Source organism: Parathielavia appendiculata (assembly GCF_033297405.1).
Source record: "Parathielavia appendiculata strain CBS 731.68 unplaced genomic scaffold N657scaffold_1, whole genome shotgun sequence".
NCBI lineage: Eukaryota > Fungi > Ascomycota > Sordariomycetes > Sordariales > Chaetomiaceae > Parathielavia > Parathielavia appendiculata.
Genome location: NW_026944220.1, coordinates 1,040,579 through 1,053,911, shown reverse-complemented (window position 1 = coordinate 1,053,911; position 13,333 = coordinate 1,040,579). Strand labels below are relative to the sequence as shown.

At 56.5% G+C, this 13,333-nt stretch overlaps 4 protein-coding genes across 4 annotated transcripts; 3 read left to right on the top strand and 1 right to left on the bottom strand.

Annotated features, from left to right (window-relative positions):
- Window positions 1-87: 87 nt before the first annotated feature.
- On the top strand, window positions 88-1,040 carry N657DRAFT_638841 (uncharacterized protein). Its single transcript, XM_062791660.1, has 4 exons — window positions 88-192; window positions 339-478; window positions 591-816; window positions 908-1,040. Exons 1-4 carry the CDS (start codon window positions 190-192, stop codon window positions 914-916), a joined length of 378 nt encoding a protein of 125 aa, XP_062652150.1. The 5' UTR covers window positions 88-189; the 3' UTR covers window positions 917-1,040.
- Window positions 1,041-1,616: 576 nt separating this feature from the next.
- On the top strand, window positions 1,617-4,504 carry N657DRAFT_19448 (glycosyltransferase family 66 protein). Its single transcript, XM_062786167.1, has 4 exons — window positions 1,617-2,072; window positions 2,152-2,826; window positions 2,887-4,030; window positions 4,088-4,504. Exons 1-4 carry the CDS (start codon window positions 1,988-1,990, stop codon window positions 4,356-4,358), a joined length of 2,175 nt encoding a protein of 724 aa, XP_062652149.1. The 5' UTR covers window positions 1,617-1,987; the 3' UTR covers window positions 4,359-4,504.
- Window positions 4,505-5,029: 525 nt separating this feature from the next.
- N657DRAFT_629496 (uncharacterized protein) lies at window positions 5,030-6,822 on the top strand (the record flags this gene model as incomplete). The annotated part of the gene is made up of 2 exons (XM_062790891.1): window positions 5,030-5,043; window positions 5,253-6,822. The coding sequence occupies 2 exons, from the start codon at window positions 5,030-5,032 to the stop codon at window positions 6,820-6,822; spliced, it is 1,584 nt and encodes a 527-aa protein (XP_062652148.1).
- Window positions 6,823-8,145: 1,323 nt separating this feature from the next.
- Window positions 8,146-12,129, bottom strand: N657DRAFT_561261 (Pkinase-domain-containing protein; the record flags this gene model as incomplete). The annotated part of the gene is made up of 4 exons (XM_062788050.1): window positions 8,146-10,854; window positions 10,912-11,250; window positions 11,307-11,998; window positions 12,096-12,129. The coding sequence occupies 4 exons, from the start codon at window positions 12,127-12,129 to the stop codon at window positions 8,146-8,148; spliced, it is 3,774 nt and encodes a 1,257-aa protein (XP_062652147.1).
- Between the last annotated feature and the right edge of the window lie 1,204 nt (window positions 12,130-13,333).

Below are 13,333 nucleotides of genomic sequence, written 5' to 3'. Positions count from 1 at the left end.
GTGCACGGACCAAATTCTCTTGTAGGGTTTTCCGCCCTGTCTGGCAATTTACGCATCCACACCAGTCAGATTTTGTGAGGACGCGAGCCAGCTTGGAGAGGCTGTTCCCTTCAAACGACCGAAGACCCCGTCGCTGTCAAAGGAATCGTCGCCCATCGCCCATTTGACTCGACACCAACATCTTTCACAATGGTAAGTACGCTGTGGTTAATCTTACACCCAGTTCAACCATCACATCATTTCCAACCTCACGGCCTCGGTTGCCACCCCTCGTTTCCCGAACACACCGACGTCAAACTTGCGACTTTGGCGTCCAACTGCTGACCATTATGTTAAAGTCTTCCGGCAAGGTCAAGGCGGGCCAATTATGGTCTAAGAACAAGGACGAGCTCACCAAGCAGCTTGCTGAGCTCAAGACGGAGCTGAGCCAGCTTCGCATCCAGAAGATCGTCTCCTCGGGCACCAAGCTCACCAAGATGTACGTCGATTTGAATCCGAGCGCTCCACGGCCGAATTGCAAAAAATGGAAAGATTTTACGTGTTGCTGAGGGCAGCGTTTTGCTGACATGGAATTTCCTTATCTCGAATAGCCACGATCTCCGCAAGTCGATCGCCCGTGTCCTCACCGTCATCAACGCGAAGCAACGGGCCCAGCTCCGCCTCTTCTACAAGAACAAGAAGTACCTCCCCCTTGACCTCCGGGCCAAGCAGACCCGTGCCATCCGCCGCCGCCTGTCCAAGGAGGACGCCTCGAGAGTGTTGGAGAAGACCAAGAAGCGCCAAACGCACTTCCCTCAGCGGAAGTTCGCCGTTAAGGTACGAACCACTTGAGGGACGGCTTGGGAGAGAGAATTTGTCTCGGCCGCGGTCGACAAAGATGGGAATTCATGGCTGACTGGGCGTCTAGGCTGCATAGAGGCGTTAGCGTGGGTAATGGGATGGTTGTATCTAGGGCACTTCCGGCGCGGTTTTAAAACTTTGGCACTCGACGCATTGCATCATCCCAGGGATTCTGCTTTCAGGGTTTGGGGTGTTATACGAGGTCAATGAATTCTCGGTCCCGGCTAGGTATCTTTTACCACTGCCGAATGAAAGCGCTGCGCTGAACACCCACCATCAGACCCGATTCTCGTTGGTGACTTGGCCATGGCGATGGCTGCCGGCCTTGCGTGTTGGCATTGGGTCTCGGCGGTGTATTGCCATGAGCGAACGCGGTCCAACTCGGCGGCAGGCAGGTCCAGCTCCATGTATGCCCGCCAAATAACGATACAGTTGCCCGTTACGGTCATGGTGTGATTCTTGCCTCTGTTAACCTTCATTTGATTTGGGATTTGCATAGCCACATGTGATCTTGGTGTTAGCCGACGGGTGCATTTTGAGTAGGGAAAGAACGTTCAACCCTTTCCGCCCCTCTCAGGGAAGGACACATACTCAGATAAGGTAAGGTAGGGAGCAAGTGGAATGGAAACACAGACAAATGTCTCGGAAGTCATACGCCTGCCTGTAACACCGAGCAAGCGGATTCGGACCTCTTGATGCCTTCGCTTTCTCTACATCACATTCCCTCACCCCTCCCATCGCGGTCGAAGTTCTGCCGGGCGGTGAAGCGCCGAAGACAGGGCTGAGTGGGTCTGAACTCCCATCAAGCGCGCCAAGGCGGACCCCTGGACGCATTATAGCGCAAGCTCCAAACTGTCCTCTCCAAAAGCCGTGCTTGTCCACTCCAAACTGGTGAGAGGCAGCACCACAACACAACCAAGGCCACCATGTCGGCCGATCCGCTTCAGGTTCTCGCCAGCGCGGGGAAGGGCAAGAGTACTCGCAGTTTATTGCGAGTCATCATCCTCGCCCTCATCGTTGCCGCCGCAACTGCAAGTCGTCTATTCTCGGTGATTCGTACGTGGCCCTTCCCAAGCTTGGTGACGGGGGCAATCCTTGGGTATTTCAGAGCTCAAGACTGCCATGCTCGTGATCCTGCAGCAGTCCAATGTCCCTGGGTTTTTGTTTTCAGAGCTCCTTTTCTGCTAACCCGATCTTGTTATTTGCAGGATTCGAGAGTATCATCCACGAATGTCCGTATCTCATCGCCCTCCTCGTCCATTGCGTCCTCCGGTCCACCGTGTAAAGGGATAAGTACTGACATTTGACCAGTCGACCCTTGGTTCAACTTCCGCGCCACCAAATACCTTGTCGCGAATGGTTTCTACAATTTCTGGGACTGGTTCGACGACCGAACATGGCACCCCCTGGGCCGTGTCACAGGCGGTACCCTCTACCCTGGTCTCATGGTGACGAGCGGCGTCATTTACCATGCCCTCCGAGCCCTCACGATCCCCGTCGACATCCGGAATGTCTGCGTTCTCCTGGCGCCCGGCTTCTCGGGTCTTACCGCTATCGCCGCCTATCTGCTTACGAATGAGATGACACCGTCGCCGTCTGCCGGACTTCTCGCTGCCCTGTTTATGGGGATTGCGCCTGGCTACATCTCTCGATCGGTTGCGGGGAGCTACGACAACGAGGCCATCGCCATTTTCTTACTCGTATTCACCTTCTACCTCTGGATCAAGGCGCTCAAGCAGGGGTCCATGCTGTGGGGTGCTCTCTGCGCCCTCTTCTACGGCTACATGGTTGCCTCCTGGGGTGGTTACGCCTTCATTACATGCCTTTTGCCCCTGCATGCCTTCGTCCTCGTCTGCATGGGCCGCTACAGCACTCGGCTCTATGTCGCCTACACCACCTGGTATGCGCTAGGCACGCTGGCTAGCATGCAAATTCCCTTCGTTGGGTTCCTCCCAGTTAAGACCAGCGAGCACATGCCTGCCTTGGGTAAGTCATCTGTGTACTGCGCTGTAAGCGAAAGTTTTAGTCCTCTAACACACGGTGCAGGCATCTTCGGCTTCCTGCAGCTTCTCGCATTCCTTGACTATGTCCGTTCGGCAATTCCGAGCCGCCAATTCCAGACATTCCTCTGGCTCTTCGCCGGCGCAGCATTCGGACTAGGATTGCTGGGCTTGGTCATTGCCACCAGCGCAGGCTTCATTGCCCCATGGAGCGGTCGCTTCTATTCGCTCTTCGATACCGGCTACGCCAAGATCCATATCCCCATCATCGCCTCCGTGTCGGAGCACCAGCCCACGGCGTGGCCAGCCTTCTTTTTTGACCTCAACATGTTGATCTGGCTGTTCCCTGTTGGCGTCTACCTTTGCTTCCAGCAGCTTGCCGACGAGCATGTTTTCATCGTCGTCTATGCCTTGTTTGGAAGCTACTTTGCCGGTGTCATGGTCCGTCTCATGCTCACGCTCACGCCGGTGGTCTGCATTGCCGCTGCGATTGCCGTCTCGGCGCTTCTCGACACCTACCTCAGCGTTAAATCGCCCAAACCCGAGGAGAACCAGGCCGTGGAGGGTGCCGAAGGGAAGAAGGCGGCAAAATCCGGCCTCAAGGCGACCAACAAGCCAGTGGTGGGCGTGTACACTACTTGGGGCAAGGGCATGATAGTCAGCGCCCTTGCGGTCTACCTTCTGCTGTTCGTCCTGCACTGCACATGGGTGACGTCGAATGCCTATTCGTCCCCCTCGGTTGTCTTGGCCAGCAGACTGCCCGATGGGAGCCAGCACATTATTGATGACTACCGCGAGGCTTACCAGTGGCTGCGCCAGAACACGCGCGAGGATGCCAAGATCATGTCGTGGTGGGATTACGGCTACCAGATTGGTGGCATGGCTGACCGTCCAACACTCGTCGACAACAACACGTGGAACAACACGCACATTGCGACGGTGGGCAAGGCCATGAGCTCGAGCGAGGAGGTCAGCTACCCGATCATGCGCCAGCACGAGGTGGACTATGTTCTGGTTGTCTTTGGTGGTCTCCTGGGCTACTCTGGTGACGATATCAACAAGTTCTTGTGGATGGTTCGCATCGCCGAGGGCATCTGGCCCGAGGAGGTCAGTGAGCGCGCCTTCTTTACCCCTCGGGGTGAGTATCGCGTCGATGGCGAAGCCACCGAGACCATGAAGAACAGCTTGATGTGAGTGCTGCTATCTTTTGTTGCATGACAGCAACTAATAACTGACCGATCAAACAGGTACAAGATGTCTTACTATAACTACAACAACCTCTTCCCCGCCGGGCAAGCGGTGGATCGCATGCGGGGCGCCCGACTTCCTGAGGTCGGACCTACCCTTAGTACATTGGAGGAGGCATTCACGAGCGAGAACTGGATCATCCGGATCTACAAGGTCAAGGATCTCGACAACCTTGGCCGCGACCACTCATCAGCGGCCGCCTTTGAGCGGGGCCACAAGAAGAAGAAGGTCACGAAGAAGAGAGGGCCGCGGGTCCTCCGGGTGGACTAAGAGGCCTCAATCACCCAGAGCAAACGCTATGTATAAAGAAGTATGTTAGAGTTGATTTCCTTGTCTCTTCTCTTGCAATATATGGTCCGGGAAAATGAGCTGGGTTTGCAGGTTACAGCAAAAGCACGTTGATTGAAGTCCATTGTCTGGCAGAGAATTGCCAGGGTGAATCTGCCTGAGCCAGCACCAGCCCTGCTAAGTGAACAAATGTGCCGGAGAGGCGACAGGGACATCGACGACTCAAACGAGACGCGTCTGCTTTTTGTCAATACCAGCACGCAGCGTGAATAGAATGTGGCTGCTATTGTGCTGTTTCTGTTCTGCTCGCTTCCCACACCATATCCCGCCCACCAACACCACCTTCTACCTCTCCGCCCTCTTCCATCTCATCACCACCACAGACGCGTCTCGCAAGACGGTGCAACTTACAGTGCAACACGGTATATAGCCCCAGAGCTCTAGCCAATTCACACGGTCTGACCAGAATAGGAACAAGCGTCCTTGCTGGGCTGCCTTTCTGGCCGACCTTCTTCCTTCTGCCCTTTCACAACTCTCTCTGGCATTGTGCTTCGTCTCCTTGCCGGCTCTGTCAACACTACCTCCCCGAGCTTGTTTGGTATACGGATCATTTCAGCAGTGTAGTCAGCGAGCTTCGATTCTGGGGAAGCAAGATGCAGTTCATCGTGTAAGTCGATTATTCTCCTTTTTTTTTTCCTTTTTTCCTTTCAAAAAGCGATTTCTTGAGAAAATGGCAAGATGAACCCGGCTGTGCTGTGTTTCTCATCAGCCGCTTTTCCTCCCTCTGTGTGTGTTGTTCAAGATGGTTCATCAGGGGCTTTGACAGTCAACATCGATGTTTTCGTATTCTCACGCTTTGCTGACGATCTCCAACAGGACCAAGGAGGTCGACTGGGAGGCCGATGATGAAGCAGAGGATCCAAAGCCCAGGCGTGGGGTGATGAAGCGATACCGCTTCATCATCGACTTCTCTCGACGTTCCTCAAAGGCCAACGGCAAGAAGAGCAAGGAGCATGCTGCCAAGTCTGAGCTCTCGGAAGATTATGTCGACTCGGAAGATGAAGTGGGCGACGACCCCAAGCCCGACCAGCATCTCTGTTACGGCTGTGGGCAGCTTCGGTCCGAGCTGTATCACTACCACTACCCAATCAAAGCCGGAAAGCGGCCCAGACCCAGCCTCTGCACCCAATGCCGTTTCTTCCGAAACGCCAGAATCAAGAACCGCGCCCGCAATGGCGGCCGCCGCCGCCGGCTTGCGGAGAGCGAGGCCCGTGTTGATGAGCGAGAGTGGTGCTCCAGCTGTGGCACGCTGCGCTCGAACGAGTACCATGTGAAGCTTCTGTCGGGCGAACTGCCGCCCTGGAACGAGATTTGTGGACAGTGTATGATGAGGGTGGAGAAGAAGAACAAGATCCGCCGGCTGCGTGTGTACTACGAAGAGATGGACGCCGCCGAAGGCGTCGAGGCCGCGACGCACGATCCTCTCCGGGAGAGCCTTCAGCAGCGCCGGAGCAGCCCGTACGCCATCACGCCGACCTCATCGCGCGAGGAGTTCCAGGCCGACTCAGCCGCGACGTCTCCGTCGGGCCCAACGACGGGTGGCTCGAGCGGGTCGAGCAGCACGGCCCCCGCCGCTGCCCAGGCTGACCCTGGCAGCATCAAAATTCACCAGGAGTCCCGGAAGCCGGGCGGCCAAACTCTGAAGCCCCACGCCCGTGGAAAGACGCCTGCCCCGTGTACTGCGGCAGTTCCCACTACTTCTGGCGACACTAGTCAGCGTCAGAATGCTCGTCCGGGTCCTGAGCAGCACCGGCCTCGCTATGGTCAGCAGGAGGACATGCGCAAGTGTGCCAATGTGCCATCGTACCCACCCGAGCCGTTCACCTTGAAAAGCGGCCACACGTCGCGTGGCAAGGCCCAACCCAAGCCCGAGCAGCAGTCCCAGTACCAGGGCCAGCAGCAGTACCACCACCACCGGGCTCAGCAGCCGCCGCCGCTCAGACCGATGGGCATCTCGGACAGGTACTGGGCCTCAGAGGAGGGCAAAGCCGAGCAGACGTTCACCGCCGGCGGCTACTCCTTCCCAGGCTTCGCCACCGCCTACATGTTTCAGGAGGACGAGGATGGTGGCGCTGCTGCCGCGCCGCGCTCGAATGGCGACTACAAGGATAATAACAACAGCAACAATAACACGCGGTACGCCTCCTCCTCCCGCACTTTTGACTGCGCTTCTCGCCCCGCTGGGTGCACCACCACCGCCACCACCGCCACCACCACGGCGGCTGCTTCTTCTGAGCATCAGCACATGCCCCCTTCGCACGCGAATATTGCCCAGGCGCAGGTATGGGAGGTGGACTCGGACGAGGCCGAGGAGATTGAGGAAGGCCACGTCAACCTCTTAGCCGGCAAGGGCAAGACCAGGAGCATGGCGGCGAAGAAGGCTTGATGAATTTGATTGATCGATTCATGAACTTTTTCTTTTCCTGTCAATTCATGCTTGTTTGTTCTTTTTCTTTCTTCCCCAAACACGGGATGTTATTCTCTGCTTCGGCACGGTTCAGTCGAGAACCTACATTCATGTTTTCAACATAGCAACAGCAAAGAGTCAACTATTTGCCCGGGGAAAATGGGCGGACAAAATAATACGGCGATGCGAAGACTGTGGCTGACTAGAGCCCGGATCATATGGCTAGCTGTAAGATTGCGGGCTGGGACTAGCTTAAGGTACAATAACTGAGAAATACGTGTTGATTTTCCATACCTCTTCTGAGCCCACTGGCTAAACAGTGATCGCCCATCGGCCAGCGATGTCGTTGAAGGCCGGGGGTTTGATGATTGTCAGGGGCAAGGCGATACCTGTAGTGACCGTGGGATTGTTGCCATCTTCCCCTTCGCCGAACACCACATCAAATACCACGCGGCCATCGCCAAATTGTCCACACAGCCGTCTTTTTGGGACCACAAGACGCACCTGGCGTTACTTACTCCAGGGCATCACGACGGCCGCACCACTCCAGCCTGGTGAATAGGAGCGCCATCTTGGCCGAAGTAGCCAAGAAAGGCTACATACACATACTACACACCGTGACTGCTGCGATGTAAACGAACAATGAATACGCTTGATGTATACGGTACCCGATCCCTCTAACATACATGATGGATGCCTTAGATTGCTTTGCCCCCCTGCGCTTGACAAACGGCTGAACGAGAACCATATCACCACCGCCCTCATAAATCAGAACTCAACTCCGACCAGTCCCATCGTCCTATCCATCATCCCAGATAATCCGAAAAACGAATACGGAAACGGTGAATCGGCTCCATCAACCACAACCAGACAGATACACCTGTTCTTCATGCCCCAGCTTTTGTTTCCCCTATCCATGTCATAAGTCTCAGCTTCGATCCTGTCTTTCTCTCACTCTCTCATTCCCGAATCGGCTTTTGACTGGCCCGAGAATGGCCCTGACTGCTCCAACTCCGTGATGAAAGGAACGCAAATGGAACGATACCAGGTTACGAGACGAGATGCCAAATACATGCTCAGCAGATTGACTCCTCAAAACAGCGTCCAGACTCCTCGCTTCCAGAAACCCCCAGATACCCGGCAAGGACAGAGCAACCGTTCTATAACAAATGGAAGAATCTCAGAAGAGAAGCCGTGTATTGCCATCAAGAAACTGTACTCTGAGGGGAGCAGGGGGGTATAGATGAAAAAGTATCCGCAGGCTGTCCAAAGAAAGAGAAGGAGAACAGACTCGTCACTAACCTAACCCCTCCTCGCGGCCCTCAACAACTCGAGCGTACTCGGCGAAGCATGGCGAAAATTCGGCACCGTCCTTCCACCTGTGCCATACGACGCCCAGGGGGTCTGGGTAGCCGATTCCTCGCCGAGCGTTACCCCCGGCGCGGGACTGACCCTACGAATCCCCAGCGCGCGGCAGGCCTCGAGGCGGCGGGCCTCGAACTCACGCGAGCGCTGCCTCTCTCGGTCGACGCTGCGCATGCGCTCCTCGACGTCATGGTTGGCCTCCTCCATCTTGAGGTCGTGCTCGCTCAGCCCGCGCATCTTGCGCTCCGCCCGCGCGCACACCTCGTCCAACCTGGCCGCAACCGCCTCGGGCGCAAAGTCGGACTGCGACGAGGGCACGACGCTCGTCGCGCGTTGCTTGGCGCTGCCACCCCAGCCGCAGCGGAAGATGAGCTCCGACTTGACCCTCCCGTCGGGCGTTTGCCACACCGACACTCGGTCGCCGTCGTACAGCGTCATCCAGAACTTGGATGGCCCGCTGGGGTTCCTCGCGTCGTCCGAGGGCAGGTGGACGTCGTTGACGTAGATGCCCGCGGTCGCCTTGGTCGAGATGTAGAAGTGGAAGAGATCCTCATCCACCTCTGGCACGCGGTTCCATGGCCGGAAATTCTTGGCCGGATCGTAGTGTGGCTTCCATAGGAGGATCCTGAATGCATATTTGGGCACTCTAAGGTCGTTCTTGACAGCATACAGACGTGTGTTCTCTGTTGCTCTGCCCCATGACACCATCGACTCTGTGATCAGGATCGTAACCAAGGGGATGGCGGATCCTGGAGCAGATTGCAGGCAGGCAACTACCGGTCTTCCGGGATCGGAATGCATGGGCATTTTGAGCTCAGCGATGCCTCCTTGGTCTGAATCTGGCGGAGTAGCTGGGATGCTCGCGTCGGGAGCGGCTGTGGATGGTATCATACCATTCTCTGCGCCGCCGTTCTGAGTTGGCTTGCCTGAATCAACGCGGCGACGTTCGCAATTGGATGCTGGGAAATACTTCATGGCTAGATCCCACAAGGGCGTCTTGCCTGGGCCAAACTCCTCATCCCTGGCCGAGGCGGCCAGCTTGAACGCGTCAAGTTGCAGCTGCGTCATCTCCGGATAAGCTAGATGCCATGTCTTCCTGTCCTGGGCTGACCAGTAGGTTGACTTGTGCACGGGGTTGTCGATTTGCCGCCCGGATTGAGCCCTCATAATGGACGGCATTTGCGCAAGCAACTCGTACTCGCCATTCTCAATGGCTTTATCGACTGCAAGCCTGGCCTCGGTCTCGGACCGAAGCCTCTTGAGCCCCCGACGATCTTCTGTGACAGGAACTTCATCTTCCTCGCTGCCGTCCGACGAAGGCTTCCTCTTGCTGGTATTCAAATCGCCCGTGGTATGCGAGCGGAGAAGGGATACGCCGCGGGATTTCATATTGAGGTTCTCGAGTATAGACTCGGCGCCCCCGAGGCTCTGTGAGGCGACGTCAAAGGTCATGTTATTGAGCTCGTCGACCGACCTGCTCTGACCAGCGGAGAGAACCGAGGCTCGGAGACCACCCGACGAGGCCTGCGACTTCTGCGACTTTTGCCGAGGAGTGAGACTGTCCTCAGACTCGAAACTGTCCTTGATCTCCAGATCGTTGCCGAGGATTTCCGTGGTGGCGTTGGACCCAAAGCTGGCCGCCGATATTGGCAGGTTCAGGCGATCTGCTGGAATGGCTCCAGAACTCCTTACTGCTGAGGAATTGACTTCGCCGAAAAGACGGTGGGGATGGTGATTGGGCCCAAAGGTATAGTTTTCCTTTTCCGATTCGTAGCTGAGAAGTCCGTCTTTGTCGAAGTCCACGTCCTCGTCGTCTGAGATCTCATCGTCACTCGGTACACGCAACTCCCGGCACTCGGCCTGTTTCCTCTGTGTGTCTTCAAGACTCAACTGGGAGGCGTTTACATGGAGCTCTTCCTCAGCAATCTGCTCAGAACATTGCGCCACGGTGGTGAAGGAGCCGGAAATCCACGGATGGTTCTGAAGAACTTCCACCGTTGCCCTGGTTTCGGGCCTCCGGTCCAGCATGCGACAGATAAAGTCGATTCCCTCGTCAGAAACATTCGCCTCCACGAGCGGCGAGACGTCTAGCGGCTTGGTCATGATCTGGTGAAGCAATTCAGAGTGGCTGGCGCCGTTTCTGGCCGGGAAAGGCGGCTTCTTTGTCAGGGCGTAGAAGAGAACGCCGCCCAATGACCAAATATCAACCGCATGATCATATCTCTGGCCTGTATTCGGACGACGGTAGCGGTTGCGTGGATGGCGGCGACCGTGGTCGTCGTACTCGGCGTATTCGGAGTAGACTTCGGGCGCACAGTAGAGCAGCGTGCCGCAGAAGGTCCGCAAGAATGTTTGCTCGTTGTCAACCATTTTGGATAGTCCAAAGTCGGTGAGTTTCACAACAAACGGAGCTTGCGAGCTGACGAGAATGTTGTCGGGTTTTACATCACGGTGTGTGATGTTCATGTCGTGCAAGTACCCGAGGGCATCGAGCAGTTGTCGCGCCATCGTCTTTGTGCCGCTCTCTGACAGGGGGCCGTTATCTGCAATCAGTTTGCCCAGATCGCCCCCGCCGACGAACTCCATGATGATGATGAGGAGCCTGTCGTCCCAGTCGATGTGCTCAATGTACTCGACGATATTCGGCTGCTGAAGTGTGAGCATTGCATTCCCAGGTTGTGCTGAAGAAGGGGGATGGCCTACGTGCTTGACCCGCTGCATGATCCTCATCTCATTCTCTACCTTTTGGTCCAGAACGCCGTTTTTCATGAACTTGCGCTTGTCCAGCTCCTTTGCCGCGTACGGACGTCCATCGAACTTCATCGTTACCTTGTGTACCGTGGCGAAAGCACCTCTTCCAATTTCGCACACGCGATTGTACTTGTTCGAACCGTTCCACGGCCTTGGAAGCGCGTCCCTCGTACTTTTGCTCTGCCTCGAACGGCTGTCAGCCGTTTGGGCTCGAAGGGCTGTAACGGCATTCGTTGTGTTACGGCCAAGGGCAGCCGGCGGTCTTGGGGCTCTTGGTTTGAATATATCCACCTGATTGAGCTCGTCAGCGCGAGATAGGCGTCCGCGCCGGGGGAAAGAAGACTTACGTGCCCTCCCGGCTCGGGAACAATGGTTGCACCGGGGTCAGCGGTAAAGAGCGCCTGGTTCGCCAGATAGGCGTCCAAATTGCGCTTATACTCCTCCTCGCATGGCCCATCGCGGATTGGAATCCGAACCAAGAAGACGATATCTAGGGCGGCTTGATGCATGAGGATCTTGATCTTGGACCCGCTTTCTAAGGTTCTCATGGTTTCGGAGCGCGGGTTGTCCTTCTTTTTGAGCAGCACCTCGTCGACCACGGTCCCGTTTGTCGACATGTCCTCAAGCATCAACACACCGTGCTCGTTCAGGTAGATGCGGAAGTGTACCTTGCTCAGGCGTCGGTGCGGGTCATTTTGGAGGCAGATGTCGCAGAAAGCGGGGTGCCTGCCGAAGGTGAAGCCTTGTGACGGATCCTTGACCTGGGACGAGAAGCGCAGGGCTATGTGGTTCTCGCCAACATCAGAATGTATGCCGGGGAAATTGCGCGACTCGTCCTCCCGCGTGTAATCGAGCCTGAGGTCGTCGACATCTTCTCGCCCCACCATATGCTGTGAATTCTCAGCGGCAATCCTCCTCACCTCCTGGCGCGCAGGCTCCGAGTATGGCAGGAGGAGACATATGATGTCTGCGATGTCTTCGTCCGAAAAGCCCGAGGTTTGCTGGCCCAGTCGCCTTGGGTCGACGACGGTTTGTGTTGCTGTCGGCCCAGTCAGCAATATGAATCGCTACTACCCGGAAGGCAAGCGACACAGCAATGCGCCATTGACGCGCTGCAGCAACGAGGGTAGGCATACGTTGAGTAAGCTGCGAATCCCTAGCGGGATCCATCGGGACGGAGGGGATCCACGGTGAACGGCGGGGTGCAGTCGGTGGTCGAGCTCCGCGGCGACGGACCGGCGACGCTGGCAACAAGAGTCAATCGAGACGGGCGAGGCGGCGCGTTGTTTTCGCATCGGAAGAGCAGAGACGAGTAGCGGCAGACGCGAAGGTCCTCGCGTGGTTCGGACGAAGATGTACGCTATGGACGCGAACGAAGCAGAAAGCGGGTCGGTTCAAGGTTGAGGGGACGACGGGGCGGCAGGCCCCGTGGTGTGGAAGACCCTTCCAGACGAGGGGGTCGCGGTGGGCTGTGGATGGTGGTTGCCGGGGGCAGCGAAACGGAAACACTGCCGGACGCCAGTCAGCGGCCGCTTCGAACGTCAGCTCTGCACTGTCTGCAGGTTCTTTCAACTGGCCAATGCACGATCACGAGCGAGCAAAATGCCTTCTCAGTGAGCCAACGCCGTCATGCGGCATTCTGGCGTGAGTTGCTTGGATATCGAGGCAAACGAACATGACCAGGCTGAGTTCCCTCGAGTCTTCGAATTTGTCAGATGGCATTGCAGCGATGCTGGAATGGGTGGCCAGTGGTGACTGTTGCCCTTCACACGCGCTGCAAGGCGCACGGGCGCATCCACCTTACCTGGGTTGATTGCAAGGGTTCGACTGGCTGCCCCTCATTCAAGACTCGACAAGGCCAATAACTACAGTAATAAATCCCGGTACTCGATAACATTCGAGAGGGTCATGGTGCGCCCGGAGGCTTCGTTTCCCAGCGAGGCGGTTCTCGAGGACTTTGCCGCATCTCCACTCTCGCCCCCTCCCGGCATGACCAGCTGCGGCCCGGCACCAGTCGTCCGGTGGAAGGGAGTGCCAGTGGCGGAGGGCACCAAAACCCGGCAGCCAGCCGACTCGCCAGGTCTGTCTTTGCCCGGGGTAGCATGCATCCGGCGAAACACCAAAAAGCAATGAAAGGCGGGCTAGCTCTGGTTGCCTTGGTGAGCTTGGATAACTTAAATAATTGGGTAGGTGTTCTAGGTAGGTGAGGAGGAAATGTTGGTCATGTCTGCGATCGCCGATCTGGATGAACACGCCGATAATCGAACTTTCGACCGCGTAGGGCCTGCACCATGGCCATAGTCAAGGCAGCATCAAGTTCAGTCCTACACGTCCACGGGTGTAGAGCTCACCTGAGCATGCATGTGGCAACATT

Bases quoted from the DNA above. Each gene is read 5' to 3' on its own strand.
- N657DRAFT_638841 (XM_062791660.1), top strand. The intron at 479-590 runs GTACGTCGATTT...TATCTCGAATAG, and splicing joins GGCACCAAGCTCACCAAGAT to CCACGATCTCCGCAAGTCGA.
- N657DRAFT_19448 (XM_062786167.1), top strand. From the start codon at position 1,988: ATGTCCCTGGGTTTTTGTTTTCAGAGCTCCTTTTCTGCTAACCCGATC. The intron at 2,073-2,151 runs GTCCGTATCTCA...ACATTTGACCAG, and splicing joins CGAGAGTATCATCCACGAAT to TCGACCCTTGGTTCAACTTC. The intron at 4,031-4,087 runs GTGAGTGCTGCT...CCGATCAAACAG, and splicing joins ACCATGAAGAACAGCTTGAT to GTACAAGATGTCTTACTATA.